This window comes from Aulonocara stuartgranti (assembly GCF_965226115.1).
Source record: "Aulonocara stuartgranti genome assembly, chromosome: 12".
Lineage (NCBI taxonomy): Eukaryota > Metazoa > Chordata > Actinopteri > Cichliformes > Cichlidae > Aulonocara > Aulonocara stuartgranti.
Genome location: NC_138948.1, coordinates 12,811,423 through 12,834,414, shown reverse-complemented (window position 1 = coordinate 12,834,414; position 22,992 = coordinate 12,811,423). Strand labels below are relative to the sequence as shown.

At 39.6% G+C, this 22,992-nt stretch overlaps 1 protein-coding gene across 2 annotated transcripts in view; it reads left to right on the top strand.

Moving 5' to 3' along the window:
* lifra (LIF receptor subunit alpha a) overlaps positions 1–22,850 on the top strand; it is a 43,391-nt gene extending 20,541 nt beyond the window's left edge. Inside the window, exons 1-18 of one of the 2 annotated variants that reach the window (XM_082555096.1) lie at positions 3,946–4,123; positions 11,951–12,170; positions 12,337–12,473; positions 12,785–12,938; positions 13,484–13,762; positions 13,918–14,047; positions 14,945–15,087; positions 15,221–15,369; positions 15,525–15,678; positions 15,929–15,993; positions 16,269–16,500; positions 16,735–16,920; positions 17,864–17,965; positions 18,122–18,268; positions 18,447–18,596; positions 18,774–18,867; positions 19,046–19,112; positions 19,258–22,850. In XM_082555096.1, the coding sequence (XP_082411222.1) occupies positions 12,062–12,170; positions 12,337–12,473; positions 12,785–12,938; positions 13,484–13,762; positions 13,918–14,047; positions 14,945–15,087; positions 15,221–15,369; positions 15,525–15,678; positions 15,929–15,993; positions 16,269–16,500; positions 16,735–16,920; positions 17,864–17,965; positions 18,122–18,268; positions 18,447–18,596; positions 18,774–18,867; positions 19,046–19,112; positions 19,258–19,947 (2,988 nt within the window). In that variant the 5' untranslated portion in view covers positions 3,946–4,123; positions 11,951–12,061 and the 3' untranslated portion in view covers positions 19,948–22,850. Of the gene's footprint in view, positions 1–3,945; positions 4,124–11,950; positions 12,171–12,336; positions 12,474–12,784; positions 12,939–13,483; positions 13,763–13,917; positions 14,048–14,944; positions 15,088–15,220; positions 15,370–15,524; positions 15,679–15,928; positions 15,994–16,268; positions 16,501–16,734; positions 16,921–17,863; positions 17,966–18,121; positions 18,269–18,446; positions 18,597–18,773; positions 18,868–19,045; positions 19,113–19,257 lie in introns of those variants that run through there. The other variant, XM_082555097.1, reaches the window with a different exon arrangement.
* Positions 22,851–22,992: the final 142 nt, after the last annotated feature.

The window sequence follows — 22,992 nt, the reverse complement described above, 5'->3', positions numbered from 1 at the left end:
CAGGGCAACCGGATCAGAATTGGGCTACTGGGGGCATTGGTGGGCAAGAGATCAAATATATATAATCACCACAGCATAATGTACATTATTTATGAATAAAGTGAAAATAACATTAAACATGAGACTTAAGTTTGGCTGCTTTGACAGTTACAGTCTGCACTTTGAGTTGTTGTTTTTTGTGTTTTTTGTTTTGTTTGTAGAAACTGTTCTGTGGTCAACCCACAGAAGGGACACAAAGAGGAACCTGTATTTTAGACCAGTGTACACCGGTAGCTGTGAATCCTCTTGGTCTTGGCAGCCTCAGTGACTCTGCTGAATTCAGTCACAAACGTCTCACCAACACTGCACATATTGTGATGGTAAAAAATAAATATAGAACTTAAATATATAAAAAAATACTTTTGTTTTAAGATGTTGTCAAAACACCCTTTCCCCTTAGCGTGTCCAGTGGTGCCAGTTAAGTTGAACACTGTTGCTAATGCCTGGAATGCCACTGTGGTATCACAGAGTAAGTATGAGAGCTATTCCTTCTTGCTTGCCAAGTAGACCTTACCAACCATTAAAAAAATATATATCAGTAATTTGTGCACATTTAACTTAACGCAACATAAATGTATTTATAAAAAACACTGAAAAACAACTCACATTGACAAAAGAAGGTTGATTTAAAATGTATTTAGTGAAAGTAATGATTTTATCTTTCTAAACTTTAGGTTGAATGCTTGCAACTGAGTTAAGTGTATTGTTTGGAAGTCTATAGGCAACCTTCTGTAAGCATGAAAGGTCCTCTAATGATGAAAGAGACTTGTTGAAATATAGTTTCCCATATATATTCTGTTTTAAAAATAGATGCAATTTTGTATACTTGTTACTTATAGTTTAAACAATTTTAACAAACACACAACACAGAGAATTTTTAAGCATAAGATGAAGCTAAATGTGGACACACAACAGAGAAAAATAGCTGTGTGCCTTGGTATTACCAGGTTGAACCATCAGGGGAAGTAAGGAGTGAAAGGCAAGAAAGGCAGAGCCACAGTGGCTCAAAGTGGCCTCCAGAAAATGCAGTCACCAAGAGGTGGAGTGGCTCAGAGGCAGAGGTCAGCCAGGTCAAAAAATTTAACAGGACGGTCAGATGAACTAGTCTTATTGATTAACGTAGTAGATCCTTTAATCTGCTGTCATGGTGGCATTGAAAACAAGTATATGAACTTGCAGCAATGGAAGGCAATACCATGGCAACCCACTGACACACCTGAAACTACCACTGAAATCAGACAAAGGGAAAGAGCGAGTGAGGGACGGAAAGAACGCCTACTTAGAGGGGAGAGGCTGAATACTTAAGCATTTAAAATGGTGTGGCATTTTTCCAAACAACATCCATTTGTGGTTTCCTAACTGGTGAAAGCAGATAAAGCTAAGTTGTAAATGAATTAGAAGTGCCAGTGATTCATCATCCACAGAAGCTGGAGAAACAGGAGATGGGGAAGAACTTACAGTAAACACTCTATATTCACATTAAAAGCAGTAAACAGAATAAACACTTGCTAAATGTATTTTCAAACTCCAGACTTGGAATTTCGAGAACCACACCCAAGGTTGCCAAACCAATAACCAGGAGATAAACATTTTCCTGCTGTTTCCATAAACCAGCCTGTTCTGTTTAGAACCTTTTGGCAAATTTAACTCCCTGTTACGGCCCTAGCTGGGCCTCCTGATACTGCCCTTGTGTGGGCGTGGTGTTTTTCTCCGCCTCCTCCTCTTCTGCTCCACCCCTCTGTCTCTCTCTTGCTCTTCTCTCTCCCCAGGACACAGCTGCTGCTCATTGGACTCATTTACCACCTGGGCCCAGTCAGCAATCACCTCTCTGAGGTCATATAAGCTGGGGATGAGCTGTGAGCAGGGGGTGGGGTGTCTCTGCTTGGTGTGTTGCCTGCCTGCCTGCCTGCCTGCCTGCCTGCCTGCCTGCCTGCCTGCCTGCCTGCCTGCCTGCCTGCCTGCCTGCCTGCCTGCCTGCCTGCCTGCCTGCCTGCCTGCCTGCCTGCCTGCCTGCCTGCCTGCCTGCCTGCCTGCCTGCCTGCCTGCCTGCCTGCCTGCCTGCCTGCTTGCTTTACGTGAGTAGTGTGGGCCTTGGCAGCAGTAAAGCCAGCTGCTGTTAGTGACAGGGTGAGCTTGTGGGCCCCTGGAAGTGCCTCCTCGTGGAGTTTTTGTTTGGTTGTTGTGTTCTTTGTTGTTGCAACCTTTTTTTGGCATGTTATTGTAATACGGCGTTGCCGGCTCCTTATGTTATGATTATCTACAATAAAGACTGTTATTTACTAAGAACACCTGTCTGTTTTCCTTTCATTCTGTTCTGGACTCATTTGTTACTGGTTCCCTCACTCGCATGCCTAGACCCCTTCGGGGGGGACGTAACACTCCCTTATACAGTAATGTACACATATCAACATCATTAAACATCTGGTAGTCATACTGACTTTGGCAGCAGAGGTTTCCCTGAACTTCATCGACTGTGAGAAGACTGCAAAAGAAAAACCCCCAGAAGTGTCGTGCCACCCACAGCGCCAAGATCTTGACATTATTTTCCAGGTTTTTGTAGAGAACAGACTGAAGAGAGTTTTTCTACATTCTTAATAATTCATAATAATTCTATACCACTGCCTTAAAATACACATTTATTATTACACTTTGCGTGATGATAAATTGATAAAATCAGCATTTCTGTCCATCAGTCTGCACAGAACAATAGATTTTCTTTTTTTCCTTTTTTGTATTGAAAATTAAAACTACTTTACAATAGTCTTCAGTCTCTCACTTTAGAACTTTCTAGAATGCATTTGGATTTCGTTACAGTTTTGCTTTTGAATCGTTTGAATGGGATTTATGATTTTCTTTTGTCGGTGGGTCATGCAGGGCGAATCTGAGACTTTTGCCAGCACTAATTCCATGTTGTATGCTTTCGGGTTACCTTTGTCAAGTTTAACAATCACAAAAATCAAAGGTCATTTGTTTTCTGGCGGAAAGACTTTCTTTAAGGATTGCGTCTGGCTTCCTATTTTTTAACCAGTCTCTGGTGCTGAGAAGCATGCCCATGCCATGATTCTACCATCACTATCCCTGAAAGGATTCTCATTCTTTATCCATCCCTTATGCTTCTGAGAGCTCTGTCACAGTTGTCTACAGAGAGCTCCTGGGCTTCATACCTTGTCCTGACATCCAGTGTGAATTGTTTGACCTTGCAGGTCTAAAGGTCTCCTTTTTCTAAACTATGTTCAATCAGTCTATTTGGACTAAGCTCTGGTCCAATCTAACAGCTAACTAAAGCAAAGAGAATGAAACAATAAGTGGAAGAATTTTGTTTTAGTACAACATTTAGCTTATTATTTCAAATGACTGAAATTTGTGGAAAAATAAAAGAAATGCTTAAAAAATGTACACTTTAAAAAGAAAAACTCAGTTTTTTGGGGGGTTATATTTCTTTTGTTTAGTCTGGTTTTATATGCTTTTTCTCTCTATTCTTCATTTTTTTACTTAAAAAATATAAAACACCCAAAAGGGTTGGGCTTTTGATTTTGTATTAAAAAACAACAACAAAAACATTTTCATCAGTTTAAACAAAATGTTTAAAAAGTGTTATATGGATGTCTTTGGAACCGCATGACACACGCACAAATTGAAAATAAATAAACAATAAATCAATTCAATTTGCTGTAAGTTGAAAAAACAGGGATTTCACATAACATCACATCTAAACATCGAAGCTGATTTGTTTTTTTTTTTGTTTGTTTGTTTTTTTGGTGTTTTTTGTACTATCATAGAGTAATTGTTTTCTCAGGTTTGTCCTGCGTGTCCTGAACGCGGCACGACAACGCCCTCTCCCTGTGTGAACTGCAGGTTACAAGAATCCTATTGGCTAGTCCAGACGTCTACTCGCGGTTCGCTGTATTCCAGTAATCCCAACCCACTCGGGAGTCACTGGGCACGGTCCAACAGCACGGCAGGGACAGGGGCTGGATCGAGAAGATATCGTGGCTCTTTAATTATTTATCACGTCATTAAGGAGCAGGATTAATTGAATATATATCCGAAACATCAACGAAAACCAGTTCTCGTCACATCAGAGGTAATTTCGCTGTTATTTGTGTTCGGACGTCCTGCTAGCGATAGTTCGTTTAGGGCAGCTACTCCAGCTAACAGTGTTTTCCAAATATCGGTGGCCTGTCTGCGTGTGTGTGGTGGGTGGCTTCTAAGTGACTTTACAATGACTGTCGGCTGACTTTATCCCCTGTTATTATCATTAAAACTATTGTTAAGAAGTCAAGGGAAATGAAAAACAGTTCATATTTAGTTACCGTGTAGTTTAATATAATTACAGTGTGTGCGTTTTTAAAGATGCGTTTGCTGTTGCGGTATTCCCCATGCTTCTCACTTGCTAATGCTAATGATGCAAACTGTCCGTCCTGTGATGGTGCAGTTGGGCTGGTCTGTTAAACTGAATCAGCCACAAATTCACATAATAGTTTAAAAACGAATAAATGGATGACGGTTACAGCTTTTGATTGTTTTGCTGTGTATTTGGGACCCACAAATTTGAACTGTGTATGGTGATAATGTATATTTTGTAATTATGGGATTATGGTTTACAGATTGAGAGGTCAGTTTCTTAATCAGGTAGTCAGTGTGTTGCAGTATGGATTGGGCATTTGCCGCCTCTATCTTGTGTCTCTTGGTATAAAACAGGTCCATGTTCATTTTGAAACTAAACTGTGAACAGATAAAAAAAACATGCACAGACAGGTAAAGAGATCCCCTATCTGGGAACATACAGCATGTTCTTACAAAACCCTGGGTGGGTATTTTATCATACTCTATCATACCCTACCCAGTAGCTGCTTAATATTACAGGCAACAGTTCCTACCATTTGTAACACCTAAAAGCAGGGATACAGGCAGCGCACAGTTAAGGTGCCAGTGAATCAGCAGGCGATCCTTCTTAAGTGTTAAAGTATCTGCACATGACAAGTGAGGCAAATGATCCCTTGTTGCATCTTATTTATTTATATCTATTTGTTCAAACCTAACAGAAAGCTGTCACCCTGTTATTTTTAACTTCTTCATCTTTTCAGTAGTAGTAATAAGAGTTATCTTCTGTATCCTCTTCGTACATTACTTTTATTAAATTCTGATGGATTTAATAAAAATAGATACATTATTGCATCATGTAGTCTAGTAGTTTTATGACTCAACATGGGACATACAAGCAGCAGACACCATAACAATCTGGAAAAATATGTTTCACCTACCCCTAACTGGGAGGACAATAGGTCCCCTGTTGGTATGTTTGCTTTGCAAATGGTCACTTGGTTGTTTCCGCTAGAAGCTAACCTACTGCTAGTTTGCATAGTTCTCTTTTTGGCTTGCTTGATTTAAGCTGTAGACAGTGTGTGTTTATTTGGCTTAAGTCAGAAGCTAGGAAGCAAAAATGTAAAAACAAATTATATGAAGTGAGCTGTACTCACTTCCAGTTGTTTTTTTTAGATTAGCATTTTCATCCATAAAGAACTACAGGGAATAAGGAAGGAAGGAAATGCCTTGTGGTTGACATCCAAAAGCTACACACACACACACACACACATACACACACACAGAGGACTCAATGTCTTCTTTCCACTGAGGTCAGAGCACCGACAGTTCACACGGACATTCATTTGGTAACTTTCCCTGTTTTCACTTATTCTCCAACAAGCATCCGGTCTTCCCCTCTTCCCATTTAAATGTCGAACATAAGTAGCTGAAGCTTTAGCTCGTGTTTCAAAATGTCACCTCAGCTACATAGAGCCACTCAGTGCTTACTTCTTTGGTCACAGTGGTCACTGTATGACAGAGTAATGGCAGCTTTGCTGAGCGTAGGCTGAGAACAGGCAGACAACTGTTTCCCTGGATTTGGCAAAGGAAAATCTTATCAAAGGTTTTGATTGCCTTTTGTTCAAATAGTATGCATCTGTATGTACATATGAGCAGACATAAAAATGATAAGCTCATGCAATATAGTCCGCTACCTGGGGCAAAATGCTTACTGACAAAACATTGCAGCATATAAAAGGTTTATCAAACAAAGTTACATCTATTTAGGTAGGTGTGGTATTTTTCTAAGCTTTTTGTAATGTTTTGCTTGAGTAGTTGCTTTTTAGCTTAAAGCAGTGGTGGTTTGGTGTAATTTTGGCTTTGGCTCTCATTCATTTTTATTTTCGTCCTGGTCTCAGTTCTAGTGGGAACAACGATCCCTTTATATGATCTTTAAACGTCAGGATGTCTTTTGGTACATTTACAGGAGACAGATTAATAACTGTTACTCTTACTGTGAAAAGCATTTCTCATGTTCTGTTGGTGTGGGGAAAAATATTGTTGGAATCTGGAAACTTGTAACTATAATAGTCTTATTATTACTTTGTGTCATATGAAATAAAAACAAGGTTTAATTATTAACTTCCCTGGGCAAAGGACAAGTGCACTAGCCAAGACACATACAAACAAACCCTTGGGAGAAAACAAGCACCTAACTTTGTGTCTGTCAGTAACTGTTTGTATTATTTGTGACTTGTGAACTCCCTGAAGCACTAGACATGGGAAATGGGTGTTTGAATATTAATTGACATTTTAACAATTTGATGTATGATATGTTGGAGAAATAGTTGCATCACATCAGCAGCCAGTCCTGCATGGTGTATGGAAGTACACTTGGATATTTTCCATGGCTTTCCCCTAAACATGGCTTTACACAGCTGCACAGTGTGGTGGTGTGGATAGAGGCGCAGGCTCAAATACAATGGCTTGTGTTTCACTGATTGTTCATTTCTTTGGTCCCGCTGTATTAAAAAGCAATGACAGCTCTGCTGACTGCAGGCTGGAACAGATGCAAAGATTGCCTCCACATTTGGCTAAAGATAATACTATCAGTCACAGGGCCTCATTGCTCTTTCCAGTCTGTATTTGTAAGGTCATTTGTGCAAATGAACAAGGGCAGAAATCACACAACCACAAAGTATCTCCCATTGCCTGAGGCAGATTAAAGTGTAATTCATCATAATATTTATGTATATAGACAATAAGAATTTTGTAATATTTTGAGGTGTTTCTGTCCAAGCACAGGTAATTCTGTCTCTGTCTTCTTTTTCAGTTTAGTTTTCAGTTTTTGTTCAGTTTTATTTTGTCTCCTGGCCTTGATTGTAGCATCAATAAGAATCACATAGCAATAACAGTTTATCTTCATACTTTTCTCAGTTCTTGTGTTTTAGTTTGACACTAGAGTTAAAAGAGTCAGTTATGGTGGCCCTGAAAGATCAAACACACTGCAACTTAGAAAAACACCAGCAAATAGAAAATTGCTGCAAAATACACAAAAAAAAGAATGGAAATTAGCCCAAAACATACTAATTCTGCTGTGAGGGAGAAAATGATGCAAGTTAATTTGTGTTTTATTTGCATGGTTTGCTATGACTGTTAGCTTATCTCCCCAAAAACACTTCCTTTGTGTTTTGTGAGGCTTTTTATGAGCTTTTCTATGTTTTTTCTCTTTCTGTTGTGTTTTAATCAGCTCTGTTTTGCTTGCTTTTGCAGCACTTTTCTTTTTTTGTGTGTTTTGCTACGTTGCAGTGCTTTTGACCTATCAAGGCCACTACAGTTAGTAGTATCAGTTAGTAATCGCCAAGTTCTAATAGGTCTCTGTGGACAAACATTTGTCATTTACTATAATCACAGATCACTTACAATCTACAGCTCGTCAGACGCCGCATGTAAATTCCCAGATGGGCTCTCATGTATACATAGATGTACTGATTCTTGCCATGGACATGCCAGTAACTGTGTTTATGGCGCAGTCCCTAAAGTACCAGTAACTGGAGTACATCTCTCCTGTACTTTGGATTCTTAGAAATGGTAGCTTCATTTGACAGTCAGTCCTGCCTGTGGTGTTTTGCGTGGGAGTATACCTGGACAATCTTCATGGCTTTTCAGAGCCTCTTTACGCAGCTGCATATACAGCCGGGAGCAAACTGTGGTGTGGAAAGAGGTGGCAAGCTTGAAGTCACGGTGTTGTCTTTGAGGTGAGTCTGCGCTTTCCTAAAATAGGGTTACTGCAGGCATACAGATGAGGTTTAGGCTTAGTTTTTAAGTAACAACATCCTTGTGGTTTTTGTTGTTTGTGGTCACATTCATCACTGCTCCAAAGACAAGAGCCAGAGCTCAGCAGAGAGGTATTGATTTGTGTGCTGATGTGCATTTTTAGCTATCAGTTTCTTGGATGAGATTTCCCAGAATGTACAGACACCCCCCCCCCCCCATGCCCTCACTTCCCATCAGTGCAGCCTGTTTAAAAAGAGAAATTGCTGTTGTTTTTGTCTTGTACCATGAGGCTCAAAGAATTGTGTTGGGGCTTGTAAAACATTTCAACGTGGTGTGAAAATTTGGAAAAATAATCCTCAAAGAAAGGAGAATGCCCTCTCACGTGGGAAACCACAAAACATGGAATAAAACTGTTGTTTTGGTGCAAGCACAAAAATGTGTAATAGACTGACTCCACTCAGCTGTATTTATATTGAACAGTTCCTCTGAATTTCATGTGAAGTGCACTTTAATGGCAGGAAAAAAACAGAAGATTTTTGAACTGCTATAGCCAGCTCTGCAGAAAGTCCCATTAAATAAATCACATTAATACTGCTGGGTTTAGTGTGCTTTTTGAATGCAGAAGAAGCAGCTGCTTAGAAAGGAAAATGCAATTGCTATGCATGCAGAAAGAGCTAGATCGATGACCGCGAGGTTTATTTATTCACGTGTCATGTCTAAATCACAGCCAACAAACAAACATGAAGATATCTGTAACTACTTTAGGAGTCAAAAGAAAAAAACTGATCTTTAAATCCACTGACTGCTGGTCTACTGTGTAGATTGATGTTTCAGTTAATGACTGCCATAGCCTATAGCTTTAACAAAGAACTGTAGTGTTAAGAAACAAACACAAGGCTTTCAAGATTTGAAGCAGATTATAAATTTGTTCTAATTTATTCCCTCTGCCAGGATAAATAGAATCTTTTTCTTATCTTATGTTGAATCTGTCCTTGACACAAAAGAGTTATGAAATCCAGTAGCTCTCGTACTCTTGTGGTATTTGCAAAGTTTGCAGTGGGCCACGTCATGAATTAATGAAACAGCCATCTAAAAATATATCCGCATGATGCTGCATGGTCATACTCAATGTCACTATGGAGTACTGATAGGATCACTTATTTGGCAACGAGGCTTAAGGTTTTGGCAGGAATTGTTTGCTCATCTATTTGAAACATGTCACATTATTGCTGCAAAGGGCTTGGTTGTTTTTCAGAGGCGTGTTTTTGTCAAGCTAAAGAGACGTTTGAGGCCTGCCCCAGCCTGTCTCGAGGGAAACCAGATGAACTGCAAATGTCAGTGATGGTTCAAAACACAAGAACTGAGATTTATATGCGTACACAACCACATGCAGGTTCATCGGGGTTAAGACTCGATTATTCCGTCCCTGTGCACTGCGACACATTTTGTGTTAAATTATCTAACTTTAGAAGAAAATCAGGCACCCAATGTACACCATACATGAGTCACGACTTAAAGTTTATGTTTGCAAGTATTTTTATGTATTTAATCATATTTTAAAGAGGGTGCAAAAAATATTTTTGTTCTCACATGTTGTGAAATGATAAATGCCTGTCTCATTCTTCTTAAGCTGCTTCTGCCAGACAAACTGGCAGTTTTATCTAGCAGAATGAATAAGCTGTTTGCTGTAGAGCTATCTAGAATACCAATTTATGTACTTGCATATTTGATAGCAATCTACAATAAGCTTTGGTCAGTGGGTGGAAAGATTCATGTCTGATTAGCTGAGAAAAAGAAAATCGTCACTCAAAGACAAATTTAGAAGCAGCAGAATGTGTCGTACTCTGCAGCGCAGGCCTGTGTCTGCTCTGAGCCTGGTAGAGTGCAATGGGGATGTGAACATCACTCTTGATGACAGCACCGCTGTCAATTTTTCAATAGGGACTAGGAACGCTTGCCAGATCTATTAACAAAGCTGCTAAGTTGGCAACAGTGAAGTCCTGTAAGTTACAGGGAGGTCAGGGGTCAAACTGAAATGTAATGTATTACACAATTTAACAAAAAAATTAAAAAGTAGAATTCAAAATCCCAAAAAGTTGCAGAGTATTTGAGTGCAGCTGTGGTTTACCATAACAGCTGTGAACGATTTGTGTGGTTTTAGAGGGCAGCCAAACAGACGGTGAGCAGGCCGAGGTGGTACAGATTTTTGACTGGCAGTACCTGTGGAAGGAGTTTTGTTGACATTAGAATTGAATACACTCTGACATTCCATTTAGTGAAAATAAATGGTTGGCTTGATATTTCCCTGGAAAAGATAGCTCTGCGTTGTTGTACAAGTTATCTTCAGCTCGATCTACACTGCTGCCAGCTGCCTTTACATGCAAGTGTGTCTACTCAGCTTACATTACTTTCAATTAACCCAAAGTCCTGGTAGGAATAGTTAAATGTGCTCATCTATCATAGACTATATATAAAAGTTGGACATAGGTTGGAGGTCTGTCTGTTTGTATAGAGATGAATGGAAAAATGACCCGTTGGCTCATTTTATCCATGATCTCAGTAAATACCTCCCCAGTGGTTTTATAGTCTCAGCCCGTAGTTTAAAGTTTTATTTAATACAACCTAAAGATCATTTATTAAATTGTTAGAATAAAAAAGGGGATAAAGTAGGGCGTACTTTAGGGTGGACCTGCTTTCTGATTCATAACTCACTTTGTGTGAGCACACATTGGCCCACAGTGGCTAAGTCGTAATGCCCACAAAGCTCAGCTCAAAGCCTCAAGACAGGACTAACTGGTAATGTTGCCATAGCTACATCAATCTTTTATATTGCACAATGATTTTAGTCAGTGGCTTTAATCTGTAGGGTCAAGCAATGCAAGATTATATGTAGAGCACCTGTTAAATGCACAAAAAGTTCCAGCTGCATGGCATACATGTTCTTGTCTTGTCTGACCCACAGCTGTGGGGCTGTATGGTGCTGTGGATAACGTGTGCAAAAGATCCTCATTTCGAAACCGGGAGGAGACACAGAGTCAGCCTTGGGGCGTTCAAAGCTAGTGTACTGGTAGTGCCGGTTCCAAGCCTGGGTAAGTGGGAGGTTTGTGTCAGGAAGGGCGTCAGGCATAAAGTCTGTGCCAAATCAAACATGCAGATACGTCCGGCAGCCAAAAGAAACTGCAATGCTGGTGCCACAGTTGTCTTTGTATCCAGTTTGTCTGTATCTTTCTGATTGTTCATAAGTCCGGTTGATAGGAGCAGTGTTAAATCAAAACCCTCCAAAACGGCTTAGAAAAAATAAAAAACTAGGACCTTTAAGAGGAGGACAAGTACAGGATAATCCAAATACCAGGAACAGGAGGATTTTCATAACCAGTGTGTGTGATGTGTGTGCTTAAACAGCTGCCACGGCGAAGTTTTTGGGTTTTTTTTTTTTTCTTTTTTTTCTCCTTACGGTTGACTTTTCTTGGCAGTTGTACATCTGGCTTTGGCAAGAAGTAACATAAGAATGGCAGCTTGCAGTGAGGTATTGCAAAAATTGAAGTCAGTTCAACACATTGGTCCCCAGGGAACCCAGCAGTGTCAGAAACAAACCTAAAGAACATTTCTTAAAAACACTGCGTGCCAGAATATTTTCATGGAAAAAACATTATGTTTACATGACTTCAACCCGGACAGCTTCACAGTGTCCCCAAGTAACTCTCGGTCATTAGCATTATTTTTTTTCACAGCCAGGCTGTTATTTTCTTTTTTTAATAATATCTATGTAACATGATACATGATACATTTATCGTTGTTTTGAACTCTGTCCTTCTGGGTTTTTCCACAGGCCTTCCTCTGTATAGGTTTTGCCTCTCAGGATGTTTTAACACGGTAGTGTAGTGAAGAGGACCATCACTTCATCAGGATCTGTAAGCGGACGCTTGGCCAGTAGATAAAAATGGCTCACTTAAGTCTCACTCCCACCTCAAAGCTTATTAGCAGTGGCTTTGTCTGGCTCCTGTGGATTGTCCTGGGGTTTTCGACTTCACACACTCATGCAGATACTGGTAAGAACTGAAACACGTGAAGGAAACCTTAACTTTAATAAATCGGATATTCTGCTCTGCTGAACTCATCTAATGTTGAAGGTTTCTTTAATTCTAAGAAGCCATTTAGAGTTAAACTGTGTGTCCTATAATCACTAAACCCTGATGGGATTTTTTTCCCCCCCAGGCCTTACAGTACCTCAGCGGGTGACGCTGTCTCCTAACTGGTACACACAGGAACTCTCCATATCCTGGTTGGGAGGAGGCGCGACGACCTTTGACCTCATCATTCTAAGAACTGAATTCAATGAAACTGTCTTCTATGTAAGAGCACTTCATTTTCTACGAACTTGTTTTGTCATGGAATTTTAAAGCAATTGTAGTAATTATGAGTGTAGGAAGATTTGCTGTACTGGTAACATTGTTTTGAAAATCATCTTTGGTATTTGTATAGTATTTTTTTTTTTTCAAAAGGGAATCGTCATCTTGTGCTGCATATTTTCCTGTAGTGATTGCTTTGATTTTACGTGAACTTTAGGTTTTGTGTGCACTAAGTAGGTGATTTCTTCTCTATGACGGTCGCAATATTTCACCAGTTACTTGTTTGAACTGTGCATTCTGTGTATGTTCTGTAGGAGACAGTCTCTCCGACAGTGAATAAGGTGAGTGGTCTGCACCAGTGGACGTGGACTTCAGTTAACCCCCTGGAGTGTACCTCCCTGTCAGTCAAAATCCGCTCAAGCGATGGGCACACTACAAGTGAATGGAGTCAGACTGAGACACTTCAAGGTCAGTGGCACGGATGTATATTATAGACCATCAGTAATTAGTTAAAACCTAAGTAATATTAATAATAATAATAATAATACATTTTATTTAAATAGCGCCTTTCAAAGCACCCAAGGACACTGTACAACAGATAAAAACTGGAAATATACACAATGATAAAAATAGAAGATAAAAGTTAAAACATACAGAAATTTAAGAATAGGCAATTTTAAACAGATGAGTTTTGAGGGTGGACTTAAAAAGAGAGAATGAACTAATATTTCTGAGGTCCGGGGGTAGGGAATTCCAAAGTCGAGGGGCAGAGCAGCTAAAGTCCCTCCCTCCCATTGTGATCAGACGAGCAGAGGGAACAGAGAGAGAAAGAGAAGATGAAGATCTAAGTACCCAGTTAGTATCCTGTTGGCATGTTCTCATTAAGGCCTCATTCTTTTAAAATGTATACCTCCTAAAATATTTGCCTTGTGCATATCAGTGTCTTTTTACACCTTACTACTCTCTTAACTCAATTTTTTTTTTATTCTTTCTCGATCTGTTTTCTATTTCAGGAAATGATCACCCCAATAGTGAGCAGAGAGTTAAGGTATTTCCCCAGGACAAAGTTTTACCTGTGGGGGCCAACATCACCTTCTGTTGCATTTTGGATGAAGGGCTGGTCTTAGATAAGCTAAAGTACGACGGGAACACCACGAGCGTGACACGACTGAGCAGGCGGACCTATTCCACTACAGTGTTTAATCTGGTGGCCTCTCGCCAGTCAGGGAGCAACATGCTTTGTTTGCCAGAAGACAAGGAAAAACTGTATGGAGCCGTTGTGTTTGTTGGATGTAAGATAAACACGTTTGAAATATGTTTAGATCTAATCTGGGTTAATGTTTTGGGCATGGCAGAAAAATACATTCATTTATATCTTTTAATATTTACGACTCTAAAAATGTGACTGAGATTTTTTTTTTTTTTTTTTTTTTGCCCACATCCCCAGATCCACCACTGCCCATTGATTTTAAATGTGAGACTCATGACTTAAGATCAGCTGTGTGCCAGTGGGGTAAAGGACGAGACACTCACTTGTATGGCAGTCAACGAGGAACTCGCTACTTTGTGAACAACAGGTACGCAGTCTCACTCACAAAAGGGAACAGTAGAACTGTACAATCACTCATTCACAGAAAACATCTGCAGGTTCTAGAATACATGGACATTACAGGGAACCTTTACCTGTATTTTTCAAACAATCCTACATCCGTCCAAACCTGTCCAAACCGCATGTTGGATGTTTCTTTTTTGCCACCTAAAGCTTTTTATCCAGTGTGAGCACAAAAATGATTTGTCCAGTAGGTCACAGAAGCAAAAGGGTCCAACTGCAGTGCCTTAAACCTCTCTCCTCAGGCAAGAATAACATATATAAAATGTACACGTGTGCTGCTCATCAACTGGCATTACCTGCATGATTATAGGCAGAACTTTTTCAGTGAAGAGCTGCGATGATGCTCTCCACAGTACCGTGCCAGCAGTTTTCTTCCAGATAAAAATGCTATGAACCCAGGATGGAAAGAAAACAGAAGATTGTTTTACAAAATTAGATGTGAAAGCCCTTTCAGCTTTTATGTCCAAGACTTTGCTTTTAGCCATCATCGGGTCACACTTAGTTTGTATTTGAACAATGTGTTTATATTATTTATGACAGTTCCTCTGCCTTTCTCTAAAAATCCTTTTTTTTTTGTACGGGAAAAAAAAAACTACTGGGAGAGGAAGACGAGAAATATAAAACACTTAGGCAAAGAGACCACTTGCCTCTGTGAGTCCATGTGATAGCAGATTGGCACACTTCCAAGCCTTTTACAGGAATAGCTTGAACGCTGGCCAAAATGTTTTTCATTCTGTGCCTTTTCTATATGTTAGAAAGACAATTTGAAGTGATTACATTTTATTGTGAATTGCTATACTTACAGCAAATCTAATTTTTTGTGCCTTTTTTTTTTTTTTTTTTTTTTTTTTTTTTTTTTTAGGGACTGCAGTGAGGTCAACCAAGATGTGGGACAGAAAGAAGCAACCTGTACTTTAGACACATGGGAGGGTAACTGGACACTGGTAGCTAAGAATCTTCTCGGTCAGTACAGCCTCACGGACACTGCTGAACTCAGTCACAGAGGTAGGTGGCTCAACTTTAGCTTCTCTCCATCACTGCACATACTCTTCTGGTAAAACAGACATATAGAAATCAAAAATATATAAAAAATACTTTTTTCCTTTTCTGATGTTGTTGAATCTTTCTTCCTCCTCAGTGTGTCCAGTGGCGCCAGATCTGCTGAGCGTCGTTGCCGATGCCTGGAATGCCTCTTTGTCGTGGCATTGGAAGTACGACAGTTATTCTTCCTTGGCACTTGTCTGCCAGGTTGAGATCACCACAACAGAGGACGAAAAACTAATAAAGGTGAGAAGTCTGCGCTTGTGTATGTTGTGCAATATGTCAGACATCATCACTTTGATTCTTCTAGGACTGCATCCTACCACATTGCCCTCAAGAAATGCGAGGTCATGTAGGATGTTCTCTCATTCGTGCTTATAAAATCGAATGTCTGTTTCCAGCGTGTTTTCTCTGGTGTGGGTCTGAGGTCTGTGTTTCTGTCGGGCCTGTATCCTGATGAGCACTACAGTGTTAAAGTCCGCTGCGGTGCCCAGCAGAATTTCTGGAAGTGGGGAAACTGGAGCAAACTGTCTTCCTTCAAAACTAAAACCTATGGTAAATTATTTATTTGTGGTGTTGCTTATTTTGGCAGAATTAGGGATGCAAGTGTTTATTATTTCCTAATTTTATCAATCAGTAATTTTTTAGTGATTAATTGTTGGGTGTCTGCCTGAATTAATTCAACTTTAAGGAAATCTAGGAAGTAAATTTGTTGCTAAATACTGGATATTTGAAGTCCTCATTTCTACAGGACTAGAGTCTCTGAAATGTAACATAACGTTTGTATGTTTTTGACTTTTCTCAGTTCCCGATACCCCAGATGCTTGGATATGGTTGAACACAGATAACACCGGGAAGGTTATTTGGAAGGTAATGTGTCTTTTTTTTTTTTTTTTTTTTTTCATCTTTGACTTGAGCTGTTTTAGATTTACATGGTCATTTTAGACAATTTGCTTTATGCATGTATAATTGGAAAGAGCACAGATTCATCATGTTGACTACAGCTATAATGCACAGACAAGTAACATGTGCATTTTCATTCGTTATCCTGTTTCTTTGACACAGGTCACTGTTTAACGTACCATGAAATGTACCCCAATAAGAAGAAAGCGATTTAATATAATTTCTTTCCTGATCTCCTTTAGCCTCTAACACGAAGACAGAGCCACGGTAAACTGACACAATATGAAGTTTTCCTTTGGAGTCCTGAAGAAAATCGAGCACTTGCGCCGGCTGTAACCTTGCCACCGAATAATTGGTCCATGCCAGTCAACCTCACAGAAATCGCTTTCTTCAGCAATAACGGCAGCGTCGTAGCAAAAGTAACTGCAAGGAATGATGCGGGATCTTCTCCACCTGCAAGAGTACATTTGACAAGTATGTGAAAGTGGAGGGAGAGTGTGTGTGAGATGTTTATCTTATATTTCAACAGCACACTTGACCTAATGTGACATTGCTGGCAGCTTCTAAGGAGAACTTTCTGGTGTTTTAGCGTCTGCTTTCACTCGTATAACATGCGTCGTTGTTGAAACCCTAAAGTAGCACTCTGTTGTGTAGAAACAGTGAATAGATGTGGCTTCTACATTGCTAAGCTTGTTTTCATCCTTCCAGGTGTGGAACCCCTTGCTGCGCCCAGGATAGTTTATACAGACCAAGGTTTTCCCCTGTTCTGGGAAAACAATGCCAATGCCACCTGTGGATATGTGGTAGAGTGGCTTGATGCCTTCTGCCCACAAGACTGCCCTGTAGAGTGGATTAAGTTGCCTGCTGGAACCACTAATGTTTCCATTGAGTCAGGTATGCAACAACTGTCAGCCTGTGAAAACGGAGCATTGATTTCAGTGGATTTTAGCACTGTGCTGTATGTGTTTTGATTGTTGGTACAAACTTTGTTGTCTTTCTGTTAGTATTATTCTTGACTGTGTATAGTAATTTCAGGTCTTTTCAGACACGGAATAGATAATATTGCTGTTTTCTAGTTTTCAGAGATGAGCCATTTTTATACTAACGTTCCTCATAGCTCCATTCAAAACAGCCAACAGCATTGATAGGAGGCAAAATTACTGACAGTATTACTACAGTGTTACTACAGTATTATGTGTTGTATTATTATGTGTTGGCAATTATTAAAATCTAACTGTATGTAATTGCTCACCTGATTGAAGTGAATTACACATCAAGTGTTTGCTTGCAATCAATCTCGTCTCCGTGTCTCTTGCAGGATAATTTGTTAAACTTACTGCTCTTGTGCTAGATACACAACTCTCAAACTTTGTTACTGATGGATTCAGGAAGCTGCAACTATGTGATGAATTGTTAACTTGCTAATCTGACCTGTCACTGGTACTGTGACTGAAAGCATGTATCTCGTGGCAAAGGTTTGTTTAGGCATTCTCCAAAACACTGATATGTTTTAATGAGCTGGGAAACTCAAGATGTTGGAAGGACACCCGTGCAGTTGCAGTCTTGTGACTGCAAGTAGTCACTCTTGTGCTAAAAATGTTTGCGTAAAATGTGCTTGGCTCGAGGTTTATGGAAAAGTGGTCAGAGCGTGCATTCTGATATGGAGAGGTCACATTCAGATTAACAGGAGAGAGTACGCGTCAGAAAGAGGTTTAAGATATTAAGATGATTTTCAGCTTACAACAACCTCAGTGACCTCAAATAACTCCACTGAAAAGGGCTGTCGAATTTTAAATTGTGTTGCATAACGCACAATAATCTGTTTCTCTGTCATCAGCTACGTTCCAGCCAGGTGTGAGATACAACTTGTCCTTGTACAGCTGCTCCTCAGATGCCAGGGAACTGTTGAAGCGCTGGCAGGGATACACGCAGGAGCTGGGTAGGGATACCGCTGCACACTGAAAGCTTATCTTTAAAAAACAAACAAACAAGCAAATAAACAAAAAAAATGGCGCTGTGTGTTTTAATCGCGGACAACTTTTCTCCTTCTCGCCATGCTCCTCCAACCTTTTCCCACCTTTTGTGGTTTCCACAGTCCCTTCTGTTGCTTTGACTCTGTCAGCCAGTCAGCAGAACGCTGATATTCTTCTCACCTGGAAAGAGATTCCACTGGTGAACAGAAGAGGCTTCCTCCTGGGCTACAATATTTACAACAGCACTGGTTACCAGTTCAAACTACTAGGTATATTTATGATTCTCCTCCTGTTTAACCAATAAAACTGTTACAGTACGATACTTTAAAAGGACAAAGATCATGAATAATTATGATTTTGCAGTTCATCACAATGTGTGGATTTTGCTTCTGGTTAATACTTTTCTTCTTCTTTTCTCTCCTTACTCGTTCATTACCCTTTGAACAGAGAATGTGTCTGATCCAGAAACGATGAGCTACACAGCAAAGGATTTCGCAAAGGGTTTCATTAAGGGGACCTTCAAATTTACTGTCAAGGCCTACACTGCAGCAGGGGAGAACACAGGCACCACTGCCACTGTAACAATAGAGCCCTACAGTACGTAAATATCTAGTTTTATTTATTATGTCAGTCTGTCAGCATTATTAAAGATTCTCATGTATGATGCATGCATCTATGTGTGTATGTATATATGTATCGATAGCGTAATTTGTACTTAGATGTAGGTAAATTGGTAGTGTAGCATTTCTAATACTCTTTGTCCTATCCTGACAGCTGATTGGCTCATCTTGGAGATCTTGACTTCTTTGGGGCTTGTAACTTTATTACTGGCCATCGTCACTTTCACTTGCTACAAGAAAAGGAAGTGGTAAGACTGTTGTGCTGCTATTTTTGCTAGTCTTTCTCTCTTGTTTGCATGTATGCAAGAGATGATTTTATAATTCAAGGCAGCAATGCAGAGCATCTTTTTTTTTTTTTTTTTTTTATTATTATTATTCAGGCACTTGATATTCTAAATGTTAAAATTAAAATTCTGCTCCTACCAGGGTAAAGAAGGCATTCTATCCAGATATTCCAGAGCCCAAGCTTCCCAGTGATTGGCCCAGGACACGGGTACAGTATTAGCTTAATCCAGTATGATCCTTAGAAACTTCCTTGTGCTTCCTTTGTGATTACAAAAGCTCATTCCCTGTTTTTTATGTGTTATTTTTTTATGCTGTCTTGTGAAACTATATTTAACTGACTCTGTCTCTTTCAGGGTCCATTGGACGTGAAGCCATCTCCCCACAGCATGGTGTGTGTTGTAGAAACACCTGAGTATGATTGTATTAAAGATATGCTTGTTGCCATTCCTGAGGAAGATGAAGATGATGCAGGGCAGGGAATAGGAGATGAGTCAGTTGACACAGATGAACCAACGTCATTACGCTACTATAACCAAATGGTAGATGAGCGTCCCATAAGGCCACGTTTCCCAGACTCGTCTGCTTCTTCTATATCGTCTATGAGTTCAGCTCACACCGATGTGACATACACAGGGATCCAGACCTCAGGGTCTTCTTTGGTCCTCCAGCTGGATCCACAGGGTTCTTCCGAGTGCCACCAACCCCAGCTTGATCGGTTGGTCAGCTATGGAGGAGGAGGCTATCGACCTCAGATGCAACCTAGAGCCCCAAGTGATGACCTGGATCTGCCTTCACCCGAGTCTTTCCTAGAGCCACAGGCTGCCTGTTCTGGCGGCTACAAGCCCCAGGGCTCCTGGCAGTTGGACTCCCCCGTGGATGCTGCAGAAATGGGCAGCCTGGCACCTTCACTGGGATCCCCTACCTCTGTTGCTTCCACTCAATTCCTTCTCCCAGATGGAGAGGAGAATACAGGGGAGAAACGACAGCTGTCGTCTTCAGCAGCATCCTGGCTCACAAACCTGCTGTCATCAACAAAACCATGAGATCATCTCTCTCTCAGTACTAGTCGCCAGGTCAGGGGGTTTAATGTGAAACTATTTTCATCATTACTGTTACCAGTGTCATGTATCGCAAGGCTAAGCCACATAGTCTAGCTAAGTATCCCTTCTGATGTAGCACTACATGATTGTTGCATTTCGACAGCAGCAGTTAATAAGTCATTTTCTGACGTTTATGCCAAACACGTAGAAATGTGTCTTGTTATTTTCTCGTCCTTGGATTATGAATATAAATCTGTATATTTATAAATCAAAACATTTCTATCATGGCAGCAAAATTCCTCAAATGATTTGTTCATACCTCTCCTCTTTCTACCATACTATATATGCACCCTCTGGAGACCCGGTGTCTGATCTGTGACTTTGTGTGATGGGCATTTCCAAATGGCATTTCCTGTGTTTAGTGTGCTTACCTTTCTTTCTTCCTTTCTTTCTTTTGGTGATGTAAGCTTTACTCACTTCTCGCTACAGAGAAAAACTGAATGCAGCACAGCTTCAAACTTTATAATGGCACCTGAAAATACTTTATAAGTACCTTTTAGGAAAGGAGCAGTTTTAATTGTTCATGTCTTCTGCTGTTCCACCATTGGTTTAATCTTACCTGCTTTGAGACAGCTACAGGACTGAAGCTCAAGTCCTCTCACATGTGATTTACAGTTCACAAATAACTGTTGAAACAGGGAGATATCAGTGGAACTATGCACTTATTGATGAGAATCATCTTTAGTTTACACAGATGTGGGTGTGGTGCTTTGTATTATGGTCTGGAAATATATGGGTGATAAACCCATCGGATATACACTGTTATAAGCTAAAAACATGAATACAAAGTGATGTATTATAATGAACAAACACACGAATATGTAATGTTTTCTTGCCTTCTGTTTTGCCTTCATTACTAGTAGAGTTTTGTTTTTTTTTTTTGTTTTTTTTTTGTTTTTTTTGTTTTTTTTGGGGGGGGGTTTGCCGCGAAACGGATTTCACGGTCAGGCTGATACTTGTATTATCCTCCGAGATGATGATTGATATTATACATTTTCAACTGATGCGAGTTAGTTGGGTGGGTAATCAACGTTTTCAAAATTCAACGCTTCCAATGCTTTGCACCATCAAATTTCACACATTGCCTTATTACTCATAAATGTTGCTGTTAACAATGTCTTACGCTAGTGTGATTCAGAATTGACTGAAAGTGCACTGTATTTCAGTATGTGGATCCCACCCACACTTTAGTTTAATGTACAGGAGATGTCATTTGTCATCAGTTTTAGTGAGTGCTATGGCTTCTCGGTGTGTCGGTGTGGATTGCGAAGATTTCTTTGGTTTCTTTAGAGAGTTCTGCACAAGAACTTAATATCATTTTGGTAGGCTGTGTTTATGTGTTTACTGTCTTTTGGTCTGCAGTACATTTAAACAAATGTTTTATAATAATATATATATATATGCCGCCTTTTAAATTCTATGGTTAGATAAAGGGACCAAAGGAGAGAAATGATAGATAATGACTAGAAATGCTCATTGAATACAAATGAGTATAGAAAGCTTATAATTTGACACAATAAGCAAGATGTATTGTTTTCTTTTCTTCTTTTAGAGTCAGGCCAGGGCTTGCCCGCACGGCAGATGTGGTCTGTTGTTTCTCAGTGCCTCCAGCCAACAAGCTTTAAGCAAACCTACTGTGACGTGAATCATGACGTAAACGAACTTTAACTCTGTCTTCACAGACGAACTGATAACAGGCAGGCAGTCAGTCCTCTTTGACTACTGAGGAAATTGTATCCCCCCTTTCTTTCTCTCAGAAAACTGCTCTGAATTTTGATTTATGAGGCGACAGCTTGCATCAGTACTGAATAAGCCACTTTCAGTATAGGAGATCATAATCTTCCAAGATTATTTTAAAGAGGGGATGTAACTGAGTATTTAAACATGGCTGCATATTCTGTTCCTTCGAAGCTTGCTTTTTTTTTTTTTTTTTTTTTTTTAAACAAGCAGCGCTTCGAAGGTTATAAGTTACAGTGTGTTACAGGATTTATGTTGATTTTGATCAACAGACTGGCACCTTTTTATTGTCCTGGAAATCTTATTATTAATGCAACAAACTGTACATAAGTGTGATTTTCTGTTTTCCCCTTACTTTCTTGCAATACAAAATCTCCTGATGTTTTATATAAAATGGCATTATATTCCCTCTACTATTTAGTTAATGAGAGGAAAATTCAGAGTCAGATTTGAAATATATATTTGTTGTATATAAAGTGAATAAGAATTGTGATCCTGTTTTTTGTTGTTTTTTTTTTTTTTGTTGTTTTTTTTAGCTTACTCCGCTTTGCATTGCTATCTTTCCATAGGAGATTCGCTTTGCCAGACAAAGTGTATGTAAGGCTAGAGATCTCTTCATTGCAGCTGCAGACGAGCAATTTTTCTTTAAAGTTTCCGCTGTTTTCTGAGGTTCATCTTCATTTTTAATGAGTGTTTACACTGTAGAATTTTTGAATATGTGCTTTGTATACCAGTGTAAACTTGCTGCTTTACACATCTTCCTCGTTGGCCTCGGATGTCTTTGTGAAATTGATGCATGCTATCTAAAATATCACAACAAAACAGTGGCTTGTAAACTTCTCGTTTATGTTGCCATATGGCTTGGAAACTAACACTTAGTGTTCTGCATGACAACAGGACTGAAAGTATTGTGCATTTAAAAAAAAAAAGTACCTTATTTCAGGAAATTGTTCTTAAATTCGTGATATCTAGCAGATTATTTTATCCGTTCATTTTATTGAATGAAAACACTACATTTTGTCCGAGTGGAAAAAATAAATGTTAACACTACTAACACAAAATGGTATACTATTTGTTTCAATGCAATAAAATGACTTGTCTGGCTGTTAGTTTGTCGGCGTGGTTCTTTTTTTCCATATTTTTTTTAATAAACATTTTAACCATAATCAACGTGCCCAGTGTGCTATTATTAAGTCCCCATTACAAATTATTATTTTACTTTAATGTCTGATGATGGTTGTGTAGCTAAAA